Below are 22109 nucleotides of genomic sequence, written 5' to 3'. Positions count from 1 at the left end.
TGGAAAACTAAATCGGAAATAAACAGCGATCTCCATCGGCTATGGGACACGCAGGATTTTATTTTTTTTTTTGCACAGGCTAACGAAAAACGGGCTAACTAGCCTGCTGTCTACCAGCTTATCCTTTCAGCATGTTACCACAGCAACATGCAATTAAATACGCAAACGACTGACAGATTCCCTGGCAATAAGCTTTCAAAATGCTATATTTGTAATGACAATTCCAATGAAATGATTGTTATTTATTTATTCATAAAAAAATTTTTGTGGTGACAAATCAGAAAGATTCTTTACAAAGCAGGGGGAAATATTTTGCCAGGAAAAAATGTGAGCGGCATAAGAATGAGCTTCTGTATTCAGTCTATTTCAAGACAAATATACTCCAATAAGAATCTAAAAACATATTTTGTCACCCTGTTATTGACACAGAACTAAAAATTGGCATGGGTCAGTATGTTCTGATGTATGCACTAGCCCAATTGCATTAAAATATAGCGCAGGACAAAAATATAGCAACACATGAGAGGGTAGATCCTGAAAACACTGCACTTTTCAGAACAACTCCCTACCATAATCACAGACTTCATTTTAAAGGCAGGCCCAACTGTAAGTATGCAAACTGCAGCAGGGACAAAGATCACAGGCACAAGATTGACTGCCCTTTTTTAAGAACCAGAGAGACAAGCAGCGCTGCCTCAGAAATCATAATCATAATCTTTTCATTACCTTCCCTGTCGAGCCCGGGTTCAATTCATACTTGCCTTTAACATTTTACTTATAAATAAAAGCAGGCGTTATTCATTTTCAGCAGAAAAGCAATTCTTTTACTCTATTTTGGTGATTACTGCACTTACTGCCATACTGGGTTTGAGAATAAAAAAGACTAGCAAATGGAAGACAAATTGTATATAAAAACACTGATCAAATCCAAGCCCATATCAAATGACCTCACTATGGGGTCACGTGGTGAGATGCGGCCAACAAAACTTACTCACAGTGCCACCTTCAATGCCCTTTAACCCTTTAAGACTCTGAGGTCACAAACATGTGATCACAATGTTCAACTGAACATTCTAATGCTGATGTCACAATCGCACTGCTGGTGACTGAAAGCGGTGAAGTTCTAGAACACTGACTTCTCAAAAGATCTACACTTCAAAGGTTCAGGGCTAGGATAATTGGGGGGTTGGGGGTGATGTATTGGGGGGGGAGTGGGGGTTTGGGGGCACTCACGCAGGCACAGGTCATGAAGACGATGGCGAAGGACTCCAGGATGCCCGCGGTGCCCACGATCCAGGTGAGACGCAGGAAGAGGATGACCCCCAGGATGTTCTGCATGCAGGGGAGGTAGACCCCGATGAAGGTGCCCATCTGCGGACTCTGAGAGGGGGGGCAAAGAGAAGAAAGGCCTCCTTCAAAATCCACATTAACCCCCAGAGAAAACCCAGCAGAAAAAAACTATTAAAGAATTTAACATTTTTGACACAATACAACTGCCTCGGACGACAAAAACATGTTGAAGTGAAATTGATTTTCATAAAAATTATTCATTTTATTTTTATTGAATGTCCCGTGTAGTGCAGCTTTCAGCATAGTAGAATAATTAACGGTTCTTCAGACCACAGACTCATGTCCCCTACAGGGGACAAAAATTAATTGTGCGGGTCTTAGGAGGATGAAAAACCACTGAGACCTTCACAGGAAAGCATGAGGAGGAATGGAGGGAGGTGTGATGTTTATGGAGCTGGGACCAAACTATCAACTAGGGGCGACATAGCTCAGGAGGTAAGACCGATTGTCTGGCAGTCGGAGGGTTGCCGGTTCAAACCCCGCCCTGGGCGTGTCGAAGTGTCCTTGAGCAAGAAACCTAACCCCTAACCCCTAACTGCTCTGGCGAATGAGAGGCATCAATTGTAAAGCGCTTTGGATAAAAGCACTATATAAATGCAGTCCATTTACCATTTACCATCAATGTTGGTTTGATTATTTCAACTGGCTTAATTCGGTGTAAAAACTGTGTTATTCTCCAAGCTTGGTGTGCTAGTTTTATAACTTGTAGTTTTACAAAGAGAGCTATTCAAAGCAGTTTGACACAGGAATAGCCATCGCAATAACTACAACGACCATAATCCATTGCGCCAAATAGACACGCAATGCGAGTGACATGACAGTTCGAAAACACAGAACCTAGTACTCACAAGCCACAAAGGATGGAGCTGGACTGAAATGGTGTATGTAGGCCAACTTTGCAACTGTAACCAACAACACAAATATATATTCCATAACAGCACATCTAACATGACAGAAGGGCAGCGGATTCAAATCCCAGGTGAGAGTATTTCCTGAGACACTTCTAATCAAGATGCTTAGCCTTGTTTGCTCCGGTAGATAATCCATCCGTATTTAATTATAACAGGTAGAGATGAGAGAATGGGGTTCCTGGAATCCTGTAATGGGAGGAGCTGTAAATTATCTGGCAAACACTGATTGGCTGGAGCCTATCATCAGGATCCAATCAAAATTCTTGTTCTTGTTCTGACTTCAGCAAACCAGAGCGTTAACAACACCCTCATAAACACAATGCAATTGTGCCAGCCTCACAATCAGGCAACAGGCCCACCTCTCTGTTTAAATGACCTCTGCCAGCTCCACAGAACAGAAGCGACACTACAGTGCCTGAACACACGACCCAAAGGTACCTGAACACGCGACCCAAATTTACCTGAGCTCACAACCCAAAGGTACCTGAACGCGGGATCCAAAGGAACCTGAACGCTGGACCCAAAGGTACCTGAACGCGTGATCCAAAGGAACCTGAACACGTGACCCAAAGGAACCTGAACGCGGGACCCAAAGGTAACTGAACACGTGACCCCAAAGGTACCTGAATGTGCGAGCGCTTGTCCCCATAAGCCCCCCTCCCTCCCCCTGGTGCAGCGGCTCGATGTCCGCGCGCATATAGAATATCTACGAAGTGGCAGTTTAGTGACACCGAGAGGAGGGACGCATCGCTCGCCGCTCTGACATCAGCACTGAGAGGAGAGCAGCGCGCCGCGCCCTTCACACGCGCACACGCATCAGAAATGAAGAACGGCGCCTTCAAAAAGCGGGCCGTCACCCGTTCCCCTCACCCGAAACCCCCCCCCCCCCCCCCCCACCTTTCCACGTGGAGGACAGAGAACGGACAGCCTGCCCGTCGAATGTACGCCCAACGTCCGCCTGCGGAAAGTTCAAACGGCCTCGATGTGTCCGGTGATGTGTGCTCCCGTTACAGAGCCAACTATGCAAAAAAAAAAATTCCAGAGAAAACCCATTCGCTGTCGACATTCCCACAAAAGAATTCTGGGATCAAATGTGGCGGGGGGGGGGAGAACGTCTCCGCAAAGGGTTAAAAAATTCCTTGCTGAGAGCAGAACTCCTTGCGCACATAGAACCTAACAAGCGAAAGTTTTGACGCTCATTGCACCAGGAAGGAATACTCGAAGGTACGTACCATGTCCTGGAAAAGTCCGGAATCTCCCAGCGTTCAGGCGGCGAGTGCAGCCCGCCCCAGCGCAGCTGTGCACAGGCCTAACGCGTCAATTGACCCGTGTGTTCAGTGGGCCTGGGCTTAAATAACCTGGACTCTCTGCACTTCCCCAAAGATGTAATCCCCCTCCACAGCCAATCAGCTTCGCCCCTGCTGTCTCCATTCTAGGTATGCGGCCATGGCCACCGTGGCCTTACAGTTAGGGGCTTTGCATGTGAAAAACTAGTATGCTGAAGTAAAACTAAAGTACACTATTTTATACTTCAGAACACGTGAACTATAATTACAGTTTATATCAAGTATAATTAGTACACTATAGGGGTATACTACGTACACTAACTGCTGGGGTACATCTTAATTGTTAGCAACGACCAATGAGCTAAACAGCTAGACAAGAGGCCAACTGCAGTGACAAGAACAGGCTACCGGGAGCCGGGATGGCAGTTACAGAAACATTCTCTAGGGAGGCTTTTTAATGGGAAGACTGTACAGCAAATGCAATGCTCAGTGGAAAAGTACATATTTTGTGATCTCACAAAGCAACGGTTTCCAAAAAAACGTTGTGAAAGTGATGTGGGTCTGTTGCACATCTACCCTCAGAAGGCAAAGCTGCTGACTGAACTGCGATTAGCTGCAATATTATGCCAGTTGTGGGATTTAATTTAGGAATGGATCAGGGCAGGGATGCCCAGCCCTGTTCCTGGAGACCTACCGTCCTGCAGGTTTTCACTCCAACCCTAACAAAGCACACACCTCATTCACCGGCTGGAAATCCGAATGAGATCAAAACATGTACCCTAGTCTAGGGCTGCTAAACAGGGGAACAGGGCTGGGCAGCCCTGGACTGGGCTCTAAGGGTGCCCATAGTCATCTCTTTATTCTGGGCCTGTGAGCATGGAGGGTTGTTTTTTTGCACAGAGGATCAAAACGATAGATCCTATTGATCCATCCATCACGCACCAGTACACGCAGGGACCCGTGGGGTCATTGAAAGGACACGTGACGCACACATTTTTTTTTCCCCCCTCCTAGTCTGCAACACGGGGTCCAGTGGTTTAACACGCAAGAGAAAATCGCACCCCCGACGCAGGGCAGGGCACCACGCCCGGTCACGAACGCCAGGAAGAACAAGTGGCATCGCCCCCGGCGGGTTTACGTTTGGGCGCTTCCTCCCGGCGGAGGAAGCGTTAAAAAAAGGGGGCGTGGCCCGCGGCGGCCCTGGCTCCGCCCCCTACCTGGACGGTCTTCTTCTTGGCCCCCTCCAGGTTCTCGGCCTCCTCGTGCTCGATGACCCCCTGCGTGAGGTTGGTGTAGTTGGCCAGCTTGTTGAGCAGCGAGGAGACCATGGGATTGCTGTCCATCTCCTCCTGCGGACACAGAGTTCAGCCCCGCCCCCCAGCCGTTAACAAATAGCCTCGGAAGAAAAGGGCTTTAGTTCAAGGAGGACAGACAAGGTAAATTCCCAAAACAAGGCTGACTAATGAATGCTCGGTATGTCCAAACAAACACTTTTCCTGGGTTTAATTTCCTCACAGTTACAGAACAACTCCAGGCAATATCAGCATCAACAGCGCTATGCTAAAGTCAAAAACACTATTTTAACTTACAAAATTAATGCCAAAGCTGTACGAACCCATCGACTAATTGAATTTTGAAAAAACATTTAAAAAAAACCTAAGTCAGTGTTCTGGAACTCCGATGCTTCCACTTACCAGTAGCGATTGTGACATCAGCATTAGAATGTTCAGTTAAGAGCATTCTAATCACACATTTGTGACCTCACAACCTTAAAAGAGTTAAACCCTCCCAGACGGAAATGGAAAAAAAAAAAACGGTACCTCGAAGAGAGCCATGTTTTTCCCGTCGTACAGATTCCCTTTATCGCCGTCGGTGTTGTTGATGAACGGGCTGTCCTCCTTCGGGAGGCCATCTCCTGCAGAGCAACGCAAGAAAGCGACACGTCAGGACAAACGCCACCAGCGAGCAGCGGAAGGGCCTTATAACACAGGTGGGGTGAGCGATTCCGGCTAACGAGGGCTCGGCTAATGAACAGGTCCACTGCTGCTGCGGCTGCTGTGAGAGCTTCCAGCCTTCGTCGTTCTCAGGACCGATGCAATCAGGACGGGCCGAATGGCCCCCTTCTCTTCATTTGGGCAACAGTGAAGGGCAGCGGTGGGCACTTCCTGGAGAGCCTGTGTGTGTGTGTGCAGGTACTTGTTTCCACCAATTATCCCGGCTAAATGCGCTAGCTGGCTGTATACACCTGCACTGGGTTCACTCGGAGATTCGATCGCAGTAAAACTTTTCACACGCAGGAGGAACACAAGAACCGTCTTCGGCTGTCAATCAAGCACTTATCAAGAACTGTGGCAAAGACGAAGTAAATGATGGGGCTAATTATGTAATTAAGGCCAGGATTTGGCGTGAAAACCAGAATCGGATACGGCCCACCTCTGTTTATAACCGTGAAAAAACATCACAGCGTATCCCTCTAAATACGAAACGACAAATCGTTAACTGCAATCAGTGCATGTCAGAATGACTTCAGGCAAAGGACTGTGTCCTTGCGTGCACGCCAGCAGGAACACAGCTGATTCATATTTCTCACCCCATAGAGGTGAATAACATCTGCATTAAGAGACACACCTCAGGTTCAATAAACACTTCTTTTTGCTTGCTTGATTCATGGACAACAGAAAAATGAATAATATAAATGCTATGCATGTCCAACCAAAACCTTTCACAGAAAACATTGATGTAACGCTCGTTAGATAACAGTCCTATTTGTCAGAACAGTGCGATATAATTTCAAATGACCATGACCCTTAAATCGATCCCTTATAAGAACTCAGAAACAGGTTTACCCTGAAGGTCGATTGTTTAATGTAGACAGAAGATAAAATAGCGAATTAAAAAATGAAACGCCAATCTCGCAGCGCAGCCCCCCAGGACCAATCCAGCCACCGAACGCACCCCTCCCCCCCCGAACGGTCCCAACAGAACATTAAGGTGACGGATCACTAGAGGGACAGGGAGCCGCTTGACCCAAATGTTCCACCTCGCTGCTTATGGCTTATCGATTCCAAAAACCATCAGGGGAACAGCAGAGGGATCACTGGGACTGCTGACCTCCATGGGGGACGGGGGGACAGGCAGGATGGGGGGTTCAAGCCAGACTTGATTAAATATAAACACGTTTTATTCCGTATACATCTGAAGTAACAAATAAACACAGCCTTGGCTTACGTAACCTCAGTGTTGCCTGGTTATTGCAGGACACACACTGGTCTTCCTGTGAGTAGCAGTAAAGCTGAACTGTCCAGAGGCGGAACAGGGTCCACTGCTGCTGAGGCTGAGAGGGCTTCCAGCCTTCGCCGTTCTCATAAACGATGCATCAGGACGGGCCGAACGCCCCCATCTCTTTATTTGGGCAACGGCGCAGGGCAGGGGTGAGCACTTCCAGGCCTGGAGGGCCGGTGTGTGTGTGCAGGTTTCTGTTTCCACCAGTTACCCTGGCCAAAAGAGCCGATTGGCTGTACGAAACATTCGTGCGCTCGGAGCCAAAATGTCAGATGGCATAAATGTTAGGGCTAATTAAGCAAATAAGGGCAGAAGTTCCAGGTCCCAGGTCCTCCTGGAAGAAGGCCATGGATGGTTTTTAAAGGAACGGACCGATTCATACAACACTCGCCACTAAAGCAAATAACACCCATGGCCAGACTCGGTCTAGCTGCAAAGTACTTTTCTCAGTGCTTCGAGTAGGCTAATAGAATTAGGACAGTTTTACTGCGCAGCGTCCAATAACAAGTTCAGCGTTAAGTGCAACGAAAGCGTCTTCTCTGACACTGGAGCCAATTTCACAACTATTGGGGAACAGGGTCTGGATGAGCCCCCCGTCAGACCAGGCTGAGGAGCAGATGGAATTCGCTAAGTGACTGAGCGCTAAGCTCTGCGGAGGCGCATTTAGCGTTCAGTGAGGACAGAGGCCGGCTCCTGCTGTCTTTCCCATGCCGACGCGCGCAGGACGATCGCAGCGCTGGGCCCGGGACGAATACCTGGGATTCTCCGCATTCCTTTTAAAGTCCGCATGTACAGGGGGGGGGGTTCCCCCAGGCCCCCCCCCCCGCCACCAAAAGAATACAAAAATTCACGCTGTGTTGACTGCGGCAAGGAACTGGCAGAGAGCAGACCGCTCAGTGTGTGGAAACTCGGTGGACGAAATCTCAAAATGCAAAAAGAAAAAAAAAGTATTTATACTTATTTTATACACATCAACCGTTTAGAGACGTAAGATCACAAACGTGTGATTAGAATGTTCTTAACTGAACATTCTAAAGCTGATGTCACAACCACTGCAGGTGACTGAATGCAGCAGAATTCTAGAACACTGACGAGCCAAGATGTTCTGGATGCAAAAAATGTGCAAGTTTGCATGGGGGGGCTGACGATGTGGAATTACCCGCAGAGCAGTGGCAATGCAGGCGTGCGTAGACGGAGGAAGGCAGAAGATGGGGAAAGGTGTGTATTGGGGTGGGGTATCAGTAACGGCTTTTACGACTCAAGACAACGTCTGCGTTTCGTTCAGCAGACAGGAAGCAGACTTTGTTTTTCCAAGCCGAAGTCAGACCAGCCCTCTCTGCACTCTTATCTCTTTCTGCACACGGTCAGTTTTCCCACGAGTGTCTGGCCAGGCTGTGTAATCTAACTTTCATTCATGAAACGGGTTAAAAGATCACAGGTGCACAGCAGCAGTGCTCAAACTGGGATTCAATCCAACAGCTTTCAGGGAAAGACCAGGAATCTAATTCAGGGATCAGAATTCTGCATTCGCCCCAACCCAATAACCCAACACTGCACGGTATCGTACATACTGAGCTACAAAATCAGACAAAGAGGAGTTTAAAGACTCAAACACATCCGCCTGGCACAAACACCACTGTCTTTCCCTTACTTCCATACAGAAATTCCCAGATGGACATCACCGAGAACAATTGGATTGGCACTGTGCAGGAATGTTTTTTCCCACCAATATTTTCTGCATTTTATTATAGACTTTTTTAATAACAGTAGAATCTAATTAGCAACATGCTAAAGCAAACAGAAGGCATTTCCTTTAACGCCTGCTTTGAATATTCAGGCTGTATGGTGTTAAATCAATGAAAAGCACTTTAATACAAATCCTCCCAAATTTAAGTCCTGGTCATTATCAGACACAGTAATGAAAGAATAGAAGCAAACTGTTATTTTGTGAGCAAATTAAGTGATGTCACCAGTACCATACACTAGAGAGGACACAGGTCAGCACAGTTGTGGAAAAGGCAGTTCAGTCCTGCTGAAGCACTAGAGCAGAACTTCACCTGCAGACACAGGTAAAGTTCTGGTCCCAGGACTCACACAAGGTGCGCACACAGCACCCTTCAGCAGGAGTGCCTGAGCTCAGCGCCAGAGCAAAATGCAGAAACAGGCCGCCCCTGGGACCAGGGAGCACAAAAGAGCATTTCCTACCCCGGGTCCACATCGCTCGGGGGGGGGGGGGGGTCCGGCGGTGAGTAGCAGGACGAGGCGGGGGGGGACCGTGGCTCTGTCCTCCCCCCAGAGCGTGCCCTCAACGATTTTCGCAAAACGGGGAAAGATCGCGGGATGGCGATCGGAAAAAAAAAAACGCCCCCGATACGAGATCCTCTGTGTGACTGAGTTAACCCCTGAAAACGAGCCGCTCGGAACTCTCCGGAAAACTAGCCTGGCAGAACGGTACGTGGGCCGCACAAACAGCTCAGAAGCGTCCCAAAACTTTCAAAAAATAAATAAATAAAATAAAACTGCCCCGTCACTCAGCTCCACACTGCAGGCGCATCGCGCCGCCACAACCTGCGTGCCAACGTCGAATTACCAGCTAAGGAAGGAGCGAACGCTCCAATCTCTGCAGGATAACCGTCTGGGGGTGCTATTAATAGCGCTAAGCCCCAGCGTGGCGGATCTGTGAGCCGCCCAGCGCACCTGGAGACACAAACAGAGAGAGAGAGAGCTGCGTAATCCCCTTCATTCAGCACCGGCTCACCTGCACACAGGTAAACCTGGGGAATCGACTCAACCCACCCACCCAGCACAGCGAGCGAGCGAGCGCACAAACACACGCAGCTACACACACACACACACACACACGCACGCACGCACAAGAAAACGCACTGGTACACGGAAACACACACTCAGATACGTACACCGTACGCAGACAAACTCACTCACAGAATTAATTAAGAACCACTCAGCATCTCCGGACCAGCAGAGGTAACCCACCACCCCCTCCACACAGCCCACGGAGGGGACCCCACCAGCTTGAGGCGCTCCAAGGGGGGGGGGGGGGGTATATGGTCCACTCACCGGGCGGGGGCAAGGCTTCCCCGGGCTCCATGGCGGGGAGGAGGAGGAGGAGGAAGAGGAGGAAGAGGAGCGCGGCTGGGAGCTGTAAGAAGAGCTCTGTGGATGCTGTGCTCTGTGAGGCAGCCGTGGTCACACTGTGCTACAGCGCGGCTCCTCATCTCCGGGGGAGGGGGGCGGAGCCGGGGGAGGGGCTACAGCCACTCACCTAGCCAGGAGAGCGCGCATGCACACGCACTCAGTCACGCTCGTACACACACACACACACACACAAACACACACACACTGGCGTGCGCAGCGTTCTCTCTCACTCTCTCTCACACACACACACACACACACACACTGGCGTGCGCAGCGTTCTCTCTCACTCTCTCTCTCTCTCTCACACACACACACACACACACACACACACAGGGTCACACACTCGTACACGGTGCTCCCTCACACACACACACACACAGGGTCACACACTCGTACGTGGTACTCTCTCTCTGTCACACACATACAGGGTCACACACTCGTACACGGTGCTCCCTCACACACACACACACACACACTAACTCTGCACCACACAAGTGCACTAACAAACACAATTACACAGTCAAACCGAGACGGTGAGGCACTCTATAAAGGTATTCAGACAAACACAGGGGCTCATATAACCCATGGCTGCTACTCAGGAGACACACACACACAGAGCTTGCACATATACAGCAGACACACTGCTCACATGTACACATCCACCCTCAGGGTCTGCGTTCATACATGCGCAGGCCTGTACTTACACAAAGAGCCTATGTGCACACACAGAAATGGTGCCATTTACACACACAGACTTTATCAAGGCAGAGACACACACACAAACATAAAAGCATGCACACAGAGACACACACACAAACACATAGACACACACACACACACACAGAAGCACGCAAACACAGAGACACACACAAAAGCCCCTGAGACTGACACACACACACAAACAAACACACACAAACACGCGCACACACAGAGACACACACACACAAGCCCCTGATGCTCACACACACACACACACACACACACACAGAAGCTCCAAATGGCACACAGAAGAGCTGCTCGTATTCAGATAGCTGAGGCAGCTCAGGCTGCCCCGCGGCCTGCTGAGCCGTGCGTTCAGTCACATGGGGAAAATCAATGCGAGAGGACACCGTGGCCGCCCCTCCCTAGTTCCCCCTCCCCCTTTCGAACCCCCCCCCCCCCCCCCCCCCCCCCCCCCGTCCCGTACTAGGTATGTGACGGTACACAGGTCTTTTTAATATTCTGTGGGAAAATGCTCTGTCTATACTTTTTAAACTGGAAAGCTAAATTCAATTAAAATAAAATAATGCGCTAATATATGAACCGCGGTTCGCCCGTTTTTATTTTCGGGGCGAACCGTCAGCTGTTTTCAGTACGATTTTTCGGCACACGGGATTTTTTCACACCCCTATCCTGTGCTGTCTCCTCTCTCTTCCTACGCAGAGAGAGCGGCAGGCAGGCTCCCGGCATCGACATCGGCAGAAACGCGGAACATCGACGCCATCGTCCGCATCAAAGCCGGCCCCCCTCAGTACTGTCGACGGGCGCTTCCAGACGCGGCCACGCATCGCCGGCGTCACGGTTACCGCCGTTTACATAACCTTGCTGTCGGGGAAACGGCGGTATCTGCCCAGCGACTTCAGTAAACAAACTCAAAATGCAAACAAGAGCTTCACGCACGAAATTTACATGCAAAACATATCTGGACTTGAAGCTTTGACGCTAATAAACAACAACAAAAATAAAGAGACTGGACTTGAAAACGTTTTTTTGAAAAAGGGAACCGGAGTAAACACAAAACACATTTTTAAATTATTTAATCTATTTAATTATAAGTTGTCAAACACGCATCGTCCATGTGAAGTAATTGCCCCTTAAACTTAACTGGTTAACACCACCGTTAGCAATTACAACTGCAACCAAGTACTTCCTATAAATTAATATCAGTCTTTCACGTCACTGTGGAAGAATTTTAGCCCACTCATCTTTGCAGAACTGCTTCAATTTAGACAAATAGGCTTCCTGGTATATAACCATAAAAGACAAATCCAAATATAACCACGTAATTAGTGTTTTACAAACATCACAGGCTCTGGCTCAATGTCAATTTTAGCCAACCTCAACCCACAGCAGCCCGACAAAGATCTGAGCGAAACAGCCAAGATAATTGACTTTAACCCCGGACCTCCCTGTGATGCTTCCAAACAGGATCCGATCCCACTGCTCTCCAAGGCCCGTGAGCTCACCGGCTAGCCTCGTCAATAACAGCGCTTCCTCTGTCTTTATATTATCGCATTACACTCGTTCATCAGCGCATATTTAAAGAACAAAAGTGCGTAAGTGCGTTCGACCGGCTCGTATGAGAAACTGTAACCTACGGAAATGGACAATTAATACTCTCAAGTCAACGACGGCGCTCCCAGGAGTGTCAGAATCAACCGTACCGCTAGACTAACGAAGATCAAATCCAATAAAATCTACTCTACGACTATATACATTACAATGATCTCCCAGTCTGTGAAGTCTGAGTGATAACCAGAGCTGCTAATGAGTAGCTCTGTAATAGAGGGGAACTGACGGGCCATACTGTGCATATTTACACTCTGCTCAGTTATCAGCGGGTCTTCTGAAATGAGTCGGGTCCTAATCTGGGGCTCTACGGCGTTCTGTTGGTCCCACACAGCCATGCAGTGTGTGGTGCTCCAGGGAACACACACACACACACACACACACACACACACACACATGCACGCACACACATGCACGCACACACACAGACACACACACACACACACACACACACGCACGCACGCACAAACACGAACGCACACACACACATGCGCGCACACACACACAGACTCGCAGTACAATATTCCCTCTAAGCGATTCTGTCACTCAGCATGTACAGTATATGCGTGAGGTTGCAGATGCAGCAGTTCTGCACAGGAGGTAAATCAGGGCCATTAATAAAAATCTCACTTTTGAGGACACAGCTCTCTCTGAATCCCTCAGCAGCATCCAGAGAAGATGATTGGTTGTTTGCATTGAGCACATACAAGGCGTTTCAATTTCACATCTTTGCATAAATGCTCAAATAATACATCTGCATTGACTAACACTTAATTTAATTGACAACCTTCATCACAATTCACAGCTGTTATAACCACTAACCACATGTCAATCAAAACGGTGAGAACCAGTCCTTAGGATTTCTGCTAAGTGATCAAAATTGTGAATGGGGAAGTCAAAAGCTAAGCAAATTATAGCAATGCTGGGCTGACCGTTGTATTATTTTCAAATGCAAGTCTAACTGATACAACCGTGTAAGTTCACATGACCATGAGTGAACTCCTCCACTTCCCCTGTCCATGTGACGGTTGCTGTATTAGTGGCACTAGAAAATGAATGCTTGCGGTCATACCGTAATCACCTGATACAATGCAATGCAAGCTCGTGGTCACATGACTATCATTGTTGGGGCGGCGGTGCACTATAATGGGTAAGGAGCTGGACTTAAAGGTCCTAAAGGTCGCAGGTTCGATTCCCAGGTTAAACACTGTCATTGTACCCTTGAGCAAGGTACTTAACCTGCATCGCTTCAGTATATATGCAGCTGTATAAAAGGATACAATGTAAATGCTGTGTAAAAAGTTGTGTAAGTCGCTCAGGATAAGAGCGTCTGCTAAATGCCTATAATATAATGTTCCAGTTGCCAACATGAAAGCGACAAGAAGCCTCAAAAATTTCTACACAAGAGCACAAACCCAAACCCCCCCCCCCCCAATTCCCGTTTACCTCTCCCCAGACATGACTGGAGCGAGGGTTCCATATGGGGAATCTGATCCCTGATAAGCCTTGAGATGAGCAGTGAGGAGATGCTGTTCCCAGTTTTTCCAGCAGGTGTCACTGTCAGACAGTGTATAATACCCCGATCAATGAGAAATTTCATAATACACGCTGTGTAATACTGTGACATGCTGAAACACCGCACACTGTCATTTCTTATATTTTTGATCTAGTGATTTACCACATTACCATTTTAGCTCATTTGTTTATTTAACAGGCACCAGAGTCAGCCAAGTAGCTCATTTGCATGCGCAGTCCTAGGGCAAGACCACATTAAAAACATCACTGGCACCAGACAGGATACGTACAATTACACAGAGGTCACTACGGCAACAGGACAACATTCTATCCAAGACAAAAACACACGACATTATACAATACAAAGCAATGGGGATAGAGAAAAGAAGAATAATGCCCACTTTTTTTTTTTTTTTTTTACGATACGGTAATTCACATATCACTCTTCAAAAAGTCCACAAAGGTCAATTTTAGCCAGTTTTAAAATGGATTCAGACAGCATCAACAGGAAGTTACATAAAACAGTTATTTTTATTCCTTTTGGGAGGTGAAAAAAAATTAGAAACCTGTAGGTGCAGCCAACCAGGCGATTACTGTATAACAGGAAGTATCCATGTTCTAGTGCTACTGATAGAACAACCATCACAGGTGCAGGAGGAAGCACAGAAATTCGGTCATGTGATCCTTGTGATAGCCATCTAAGTTCCACATATTACTCTTTATAATATTGTAATCTAATAGGCCTAATATCCACGACGGGATATGCCCAGATGAATGTGAACAGACGAAGGAGTTTCAGCAGGTTTAGCACGACATGGCAAACCAGCTTATCCTGCCTTGATAAGATAATCCAAGATATTGATCAGTAAAGAGCATTCTACGGCCAGTCAATTTCGATGTTATATATGGTACAGATTGTGCAATACGCCACCAGTGCACAATCATAACAGAACATATTGTTCAATCACAGGGATGCACAAGCAACAGTCACCCATCCATCCATCATCTATGCCCGCTAGAGAGGCCGTCAATCACCCTAGAGAGGCCGTCAATCCATCGCAGGGCACACACACCATTCACACACACACACTCGTACCAATTGGGCAATTTAGAGTCTCCAATTAGCCTACCTGCACGCCTTTGGGCTGTGGGAGGAAACCGGAGTACACGCAAATACGGGGAGAGCACGCAAACTCCTCGCAGCGAGGACACAGCCGGCCGGGATTCGAACCCGGAGCCCCCTCCTGGCGAGGCACCAGTGCCAAACCACCGCGCCGCCCCACTTTATCTTGTAGCCTACTTGAGCCTCTTAATGCATGTAATAAACAGCAAATCAATCAACAAAATCGACAATAATCATCATCATCATCATCGTTTTTAAAGACTGGCTAGAACCACATTCCGATATTCATGGCGCACAGAAATGGTACGAAATACTCGATCACGACTGGATGGTCAGAGGAATGCTACTAATAAAGTAACAAAGAAGCCCCAGTGAAGGTAGTTTTGTTAACATTACGTTACAGGCATTTAGCAGACGCTCTTATCCAAAGCGACTTACACAACTATTTTCATTGCATTTACATCTGCACCCATTTACAGAGCTGGATATATACTGAAGCAATGCAGGCTGAGTACCTTGCTCAAGGGAACAACGGCAGTGTCCTACCGGGGAATCAAACCTGTGATCTTTTTAGGTTGCAAAGCCAGTTCCTTACCCATTATACTACACTGCCGCCCCAACAGTGTTAACAGTGACATAATCACCCTGTATCTGAAAGAATGTCTTACTCTGCAGACATTCATAATGAACCGAGCCTGAAATTCTTAGGCTAGAGCCCTTCCCTTCGCTGTGATGGATTCACACACACACACACACACACACACAACGTGGAAATGCCGGCTCCTTTACTCTGGCAAACCGGACCGAGCCGCGCGATAATGCCTCTCCGATAGCGCTGTCCGCGCTCTTTTGATGAACGGGCCGGATCGATGCTATCGAACGGCAGCGAACATTAAACCCTAATGAGCGCGAGAGGCCCGCGTCTCGGGGAACGGCAGACGGGATCCTGTTTCCCTCGGTCTATTTCCAGAACTTTCTCTGGATTCAACAGTGAACAATAAGAGAACAAAAAATGTCCGCGGAGAGGGTTTAATGCATCACAAACATCCTTTTCCTCCAGTTTCCTCACAAAAGAGAGTGAGAGAGAGAGAGAAAGAGAAAGACTGTGACTTTCCACTTGTGCTGTGACCTTTCGGTATCCTGTATAGCACTAGCACAGACTGGTTGCAAAAAAAGTAAAACGGTTTATTTTTACGAACTGCAGAGACGAAACGAACGCATCAGCCAGCAACTTGACCGTTGTTTTCAAGGCTTCATTCAAGAAACTAATACCCGACTTTAGACACGCAAAAAATAGAATAAAATACGTGTTGTTTGTATTTCATGTTGTTTGTATTCCTATTCCTGTTTGTGTGTGTACGCTTTGCCAATAAGTACAGATGTATTCCATGCCAATAAAGCATTTTGAATTTGACTTCACACACAGCACCGTACAGTACAGACTACCGAGGAGAATAAGAACATTCCGTCTCCAAACGGGTTATCGCTAAAAGCAGAACCGGAGGGAAAGCTGTGCGCTTCTATGAGAGACGCGTGCAGGATTGAATGCGGGGGAGGGGGCGTGTCCGGCCGGTTATCGTGCGCTGCACATTGTGCAAAGTGTGTCCTAAGAGAAGCCGAGCGGGTACAGTGCGTCACAGTGGACACAGGTCAGGAAACAGGCCGCGTGTGAAGTTTACGTTCCAGCCGACAAGCCCTCGGCAAGAAAGACCGGTGGAAACGGGGGGGAATTGGGCACGCTACGAAAATATCAGACCCAGTCCCAAATGCCAAACTGCGAGTTCCCAGAATTAGCGCAGGTCACATTTGTTTGGTTTTATAACACGCAACCTTCGCAGCTGAATTCCAGCCACTGTGGAAGACGTAACGTTGCGTAAGATTTGGCAGGAAAGTAGAAGCTGAATGACCGCCGTGACCCAAATGAGGTTTGGGCCAGGATGGCACGTGGTCACCCCACCCCCACCCCGAGGAAGCTGACAGGGGCCAAAATCTGCTGGCTGAAGCAAATTCACACTATAGCCCCAAATACTCTGAACAGGGGGAACATATAACCCTTTACGTTTGTAATAATTCCTGCTGGGATACCTACAGTAAAGAACAGGATTATCCCCCTACCTACTCATGAATGGGCAGACTGGAAGGACAACCACCACTAAGAGTGCATCTCCCAAAATGCTGTACGCTGAGCAAACACATACTGCAACTACGCGAGTATTTGCTTGCTGAATGTCAAACTGCTTCCACTCCACTCAGGGCAATGAAAAGGGCCTCCCAGGCCAGCCTTACAAATAGAGAAAACCGCAGGGTTTCCGTGATTTGATTTTCAGTTTGAATAAACAGAGCCGCAAAAATCTCCCCGTCAGTGACCCTGGTCAGGTGACCAGGAAGAAGGCTGGGTGGTGGTGAGCTGCTGTGGGCACCCGGAGCAGGACTGCTCTCAGGCGATTGGCTCAAGGGGAACAGGAAGAAGGCTGGGTGGTGGTGAGTGGTGCTGCTGTGGGCACCCGGAGCAGGTCTGCTCTCAGGCGATTGGCTCAGGTGATCAGGAAGACATTACATTACATTACAGGCATTTAGCAGACGCCCTTATCCAGAGCGACTTACACAACATTTTTACATAGCATTTTTACATTGTATCCATTTATACAGCTGGATATATACTGAAGCAATTTCGGTTAAGTACCTTGCTCAAGGGTACAACGGCAGTGTCCTACCCGGGAATCGAACCTGCGACCTTTCGGTTACAAGTCCAGCCAAGAAGGCTGGGTGGGGGTGGTGGTGCTGCTGTGGGGACCAGAGCAGGTCTGCTCTCAGGCGATTGGCTCAGGTGATCAGGAAGAAGGCTGGGTGGGGGTGGTGGTGTTGCTGTGGGGACCAGAGCAGGCCTGCTCTCAGGCGATTGGCTCAAATCGCACTCCCGTTCAGACTCGACCTGCAGCCGACCAATCCAGAGGCACACGGCCCTTTTAGAGGGCCGCACAGGGGTCTCTGGAAAAGTCTTAAAAGCAGTACGGCACAAGAAGCCGTGCTGTGCATCATGAATACAGTCACAGCTACAGGGTATGTTAGGCACAACACAAACCCCTGTAGCCGTGACTGTATTCACCATTTACGATCACCGTAGAGCGCAGTCTCAGCCAATCAGCATCCAGGATCGAAACATTCCATTTTTCAAAATCGAGAGTAAAACAAAGGTTTGGGGAGAGAACTAGTCTTCACCAGTTCCCCCGGACACGCAATGGCTGCGCGTACGTTAGGAAGCGTTCACATCCGCGTTGTTAGCCGCCATTTCCCTGAAAGCCTATGAATACAGTAATGCTGAAACACAGCTTCCAGGCGTCGGGGGCGGGGCCTAGTGTCAGGAGGTCAGCGAATCAGCTGCGATCAGAGGGGGGAAAAAAACACAAACAATAACAAAAACAGCCTCGGTGCGGATGAGTCTTCTGATCCGTATCCGTGAGAAGAGAAGCCGATTGGCTAACGCATACATTCCAGTGTTTACCACAGGAACTCTGCCAGGTAAGGTGCCAAGGCACGTGTACTCAAATCGGGCCCTTCAGGCCAACAGTACTGCTGGTTTTTTATTTTTTTATTGTTTCCCCCCCTGTAGTAAGAACAGATTCAAACCTGCAACACCGGGTGAGTTAAATCTCTGGCCAATAATCGAGCAATTAACAATCGGAAAAGAAAACCAGCAGTGTTGCACATGCTAGGCGAGGCCCAAGGGGGGGGGGGGGGGGGGGGGCGGGGGAGGTCATTGTGATCTTATGACTGTTTATGTCGTGGGTGGAAAATAGTCCAGGCGCAACACCAACAATAAAGCACTCTGAGAAGCTGCATTCCAAGCATACTGTATGCCTAAGCATGGTGTCATCAATGAATATGCACTTTTAGCAAATACTGCGCTTGCTTTTCTGGGGCAACAACACTCATGCTAACAAGCTCATGCATTCAGTAGTACAGTGAAGATGTCTCTGCACACACAGGTTTAATTTAGCGCTGCACGCTGAATTAAGTGGCTCACGTTTGAATTGGCAGGGTCGACTCCATTCTTGTTATCAAAGGGCCAGAATGGGGAAATGGAAACGCTTATTTTGCAATAAAGTTGGGGATACTCATTTTAATTTGCCTAATCTGATGCTCTTCCTCATTCAATAGTAAACTTGAGTCTAGAGGAGGGCTGACTTTTCTTTTCTTTTTTTTTTTTTTACAGTGAAGACTTGTTGTAACTTGACAAGAGACCATGTAAGTTAATCAACACTGTGCCTTTACTGATACCACTACCAAAGGAAACGTTACAAAGTTACTTAGTTACAACAGAATTGGTTAACATTAACCGAGCAATCACAAACACAACTTCAACAGCCTTGCATAGCTTCTTCCCACACTTTCTCTGTTATTGCAGTGGCTGCACTGCGGTGCATATAGATCCCAGGTTATTCTCATAATACTAAGCCCACTCCCCACTGAGAGTTGATCCTTCGTTGCTTACTGATGATGTCACAGGCCTACTGTTTATTGGTTGGAAGTACAATTGCTGAACAGGTAATTGCCATACAAGACACACACACAAAATATCAAGGGAAGTTAAATATTTCTAAAACACACTGGTCATGAAGCATGTTAATGTTAAGTTGCATTTACAAGTAAACTGTGGTAAAAAATATCTGTCCAACTCAACTCTATTCAGACAACCATAGCGTTTGCAAAAATAGATAAACAGGGGGCATACCATGAAAGACAATCATACTTGACTGTTAGACCAGGCAAGCGGATGGTCAAACCCAAAGGCAAAAAAAAGACAAAATAATACAAGTAATGCAAAATTCTAATATTTGAGGAAGAGCTGAACTTCCACAGTGTTCCAGTGCCCTTTCTAGGACAGCCTGTTATGTCCCACGCTGATATGCCACAGAGATCGCTGCATTACAAACAACCTGGCCTGTGAGGAGCAGCTGGCAGTGTTTAACACCCCCCGATTCCCCCCCGCCCGAACCCTGCTAATGAAACGCCCGACTTCTGCACTGCACAGTCAAGCTTTCCAGCGTTGTCCATTCTGTCCTGAGACTGCATCATTCCGCTGATGTCTGTGTGGGTACGTGGGCCCCCTGACATCTGTGTGTAAACTTGCACTCTGGCCCTGGATCAGTGTCCCATCTCTGTACAGGGGCTCCATTTGGGGACGGCGGGGCCCCAACACGTCACACTGCACCTACTGTATCAGGACGCCTATCAGACACGGGTGCGCAAAGAGGGACATACCTACAGCTAGAGATGGACCCTCTTTTTTTATTTTTTATTTTTTAAACACACAGGCACATACTGTCAACGTTCGTCACATGACCACCAAAATCATGTGTTCCAAACGTCCAATCACAATTCAGACAGTCCCTACGGACAGCAGGCAGCCTCAAAAAAAATCACTCCTAACGGAACGGAATGATTTGGCTTCCCAAGTGCAAATTTGTAACCGATCGAACCGTATCAACAATCTGCAGAACCAGACCGTCCTGGCCACGAGAGTACAAAATTAAAATATTAACTTCAGGGGAACCTGCCTTGCCAGTAGGACATCCTGTTACAAGTGTTGCTCGTTACTGTGGCATCTGTTTGGCTGCATGGGAGGATAAACGGTAGCCAATTGCACGTCCCTGTGTAATTAAAGTTTGGCGTATTTTGTAGCCGACAAGCCTGATTTATACTTCGTCACAACTGTGTCACATGACAAAAATCACCTATGTTCAACGGGAAAAAAGGGTCGTATGAAACTTTTTTTTCCCCGTGTCGCACACCTTGTCGCACAACTTGCCCGACAGTGTCGATTGGACAGCCAGACGGAACACCGAAATTCATCGTCATGGACACGTCATTATTTTCGGTTTATCTGAGTGACAGACCACCTTCTTTTTTTTAAACGAAAGCAGATACTACATCAATTCCTCCGTTATTTCTCCGTAATTTCACCGGGCGCCGCGACGTTTTCGCAGATGTAAACATCAGCAGTCTGGCGTCTCGTTACCATAGAGACAACAGACCCCTCTCCTCCACAGCCCTTCGGCCGAAGCATAGATGCAAAAACGCCGTGCGACACTTTCATTTTTTGTGTGAATCGGGCTTAAGGGTTCAGCGATGCCAGATGAGCAGACGAGCAGAGGGACACTGAGAAGCAGCTGGGCCAGCAGATGGGGAGGGGGGGGCCTGTATCAGCACCTCTGCATATTTCACACAGCTGTCCGAATTACTGCCACGGGATGAGCATTTACGTCAGGCCTCCTCTGATAAAACAGAGATGTTAAATCTCAGCGGGGGCTTCTTGTCAAGTACAGGCTAAATATGAATAATAATAATAATAATGTAGAATCAATGGGCCTCATTCACGAAACATGCGTACCATCACATTTAAATCATAAACTGTGCGTGTAAGAACGTTTCCAAGAACATTTCGGCATTCATCATTTTTTTTTCTTTTCTGTATGTGTTCGTGGCTGTTTCCTCATGATAATCACATGAACAGGATCACGCACTCAATTGAACAAACGGTCAGCATTCATCGCCTCACACACCTGGGATACGTATGAACGCAAAGGTCTGCAGTGTCGTCGTCCACACTGCTGGGTTTGGTGAGCTCGCCGTGTCCCGTCTGCCGCATCAGCCAGGGCAGAAAGCACGGACAGGAAGGTTTTAATTATTTTTTTTGTGGCGGGGGGGGGTGGGGGGTGCGCGTTGCCCTAGCCGAGCGGAAAAATACTGTGTTTTTGTCTGTCACACACCGCCAACCCCCCACCCCCCACTCCAGAGAGAACACAGAACACACACACCCCCCCCACTCCAGAGAGAACACGGAACACACACCACCCCCCCACCCTCACTCCAGAGAGAACACAGAAAACACCCCCCCCCCCACTCCAGAGAGAACACGGAACACACACCACCCCCCCACCCTCACTCCAGACAGAACACAGGAAACACCCCCCCCCCACTCCTGAGAGAACACGGAACACACCCCCCCCACCCCCTCTCCCTTGCCCCCGCCCCATAATTTCCCCCCTAGGTGTTCGATCTGAACACGATCTGGCACAGCCTCGGGGGGGGGGGGGGGGGGGGGGGGGGGGCAGGCGATCCCGTTCTAACCCCACAGGAGGAGACGGCTCGCTCCAC

General features: G+C 48.2%; 1 protein-coding gene across 9 annotated transcripts in view; it reads right to left on the bottom strand.

The window, feature by feature from the left end:
* The window catches only part of LOC118233178 (solute carrier family 12 member 7-like), a 57915-nt gene that overhangs the window by 20215 nt on the left and 15591 nt on the right, over positions 1-22109 (bottom strand). For 5 of the 9 annotated variants that reach the window (XM_035428576.1, XM_035428577.1, XM_035428583.1 and 2 more), the window contains exons 2-5: positions 5368-5462; positions 4765-4896; positions 2199-2252; positions 1234-1380 (exon numbers count right to left, since the gene is read on the bottom strand). In XM_035428576.1, the coding sequence (XP_035284467.1) occupies positions 1234-1380; positions 2199-2252; positions 4765-4896; positions 5368-5462 (428 nt within the window). Of the gene's footprint in view, positions 1-1233; positions 1381-2198; positions 2253-4764; positions 4897-5367; positions 5463-9907; positions 9954-22109 lie in introns of those variants that run through there. The other 4 variants (XM_035428580.1, XM_035428585.1, XM_035428584.1 and 1 more) reach the window with 2 other exon arrangements.

Source organism: Anguilla anguilla, chromosome 8 (genome assembly GCF_013347855.1).
Source record: "Anguilla anguilla isolate fAngAng1 chromosome 8, fAngAng1.pri, whole genome shotgun sequence".
In the NCBI taxonomy this organism is placed as follows: Eukaryota; Metazoa; Chordata; class Actinopteri; order Anguilliformes; family Anguillidae; genus Anguilla; species Anguilla anguilla.
This window is presented reverse-complemented; position numbering and strand designations above follow the sequence as displayed.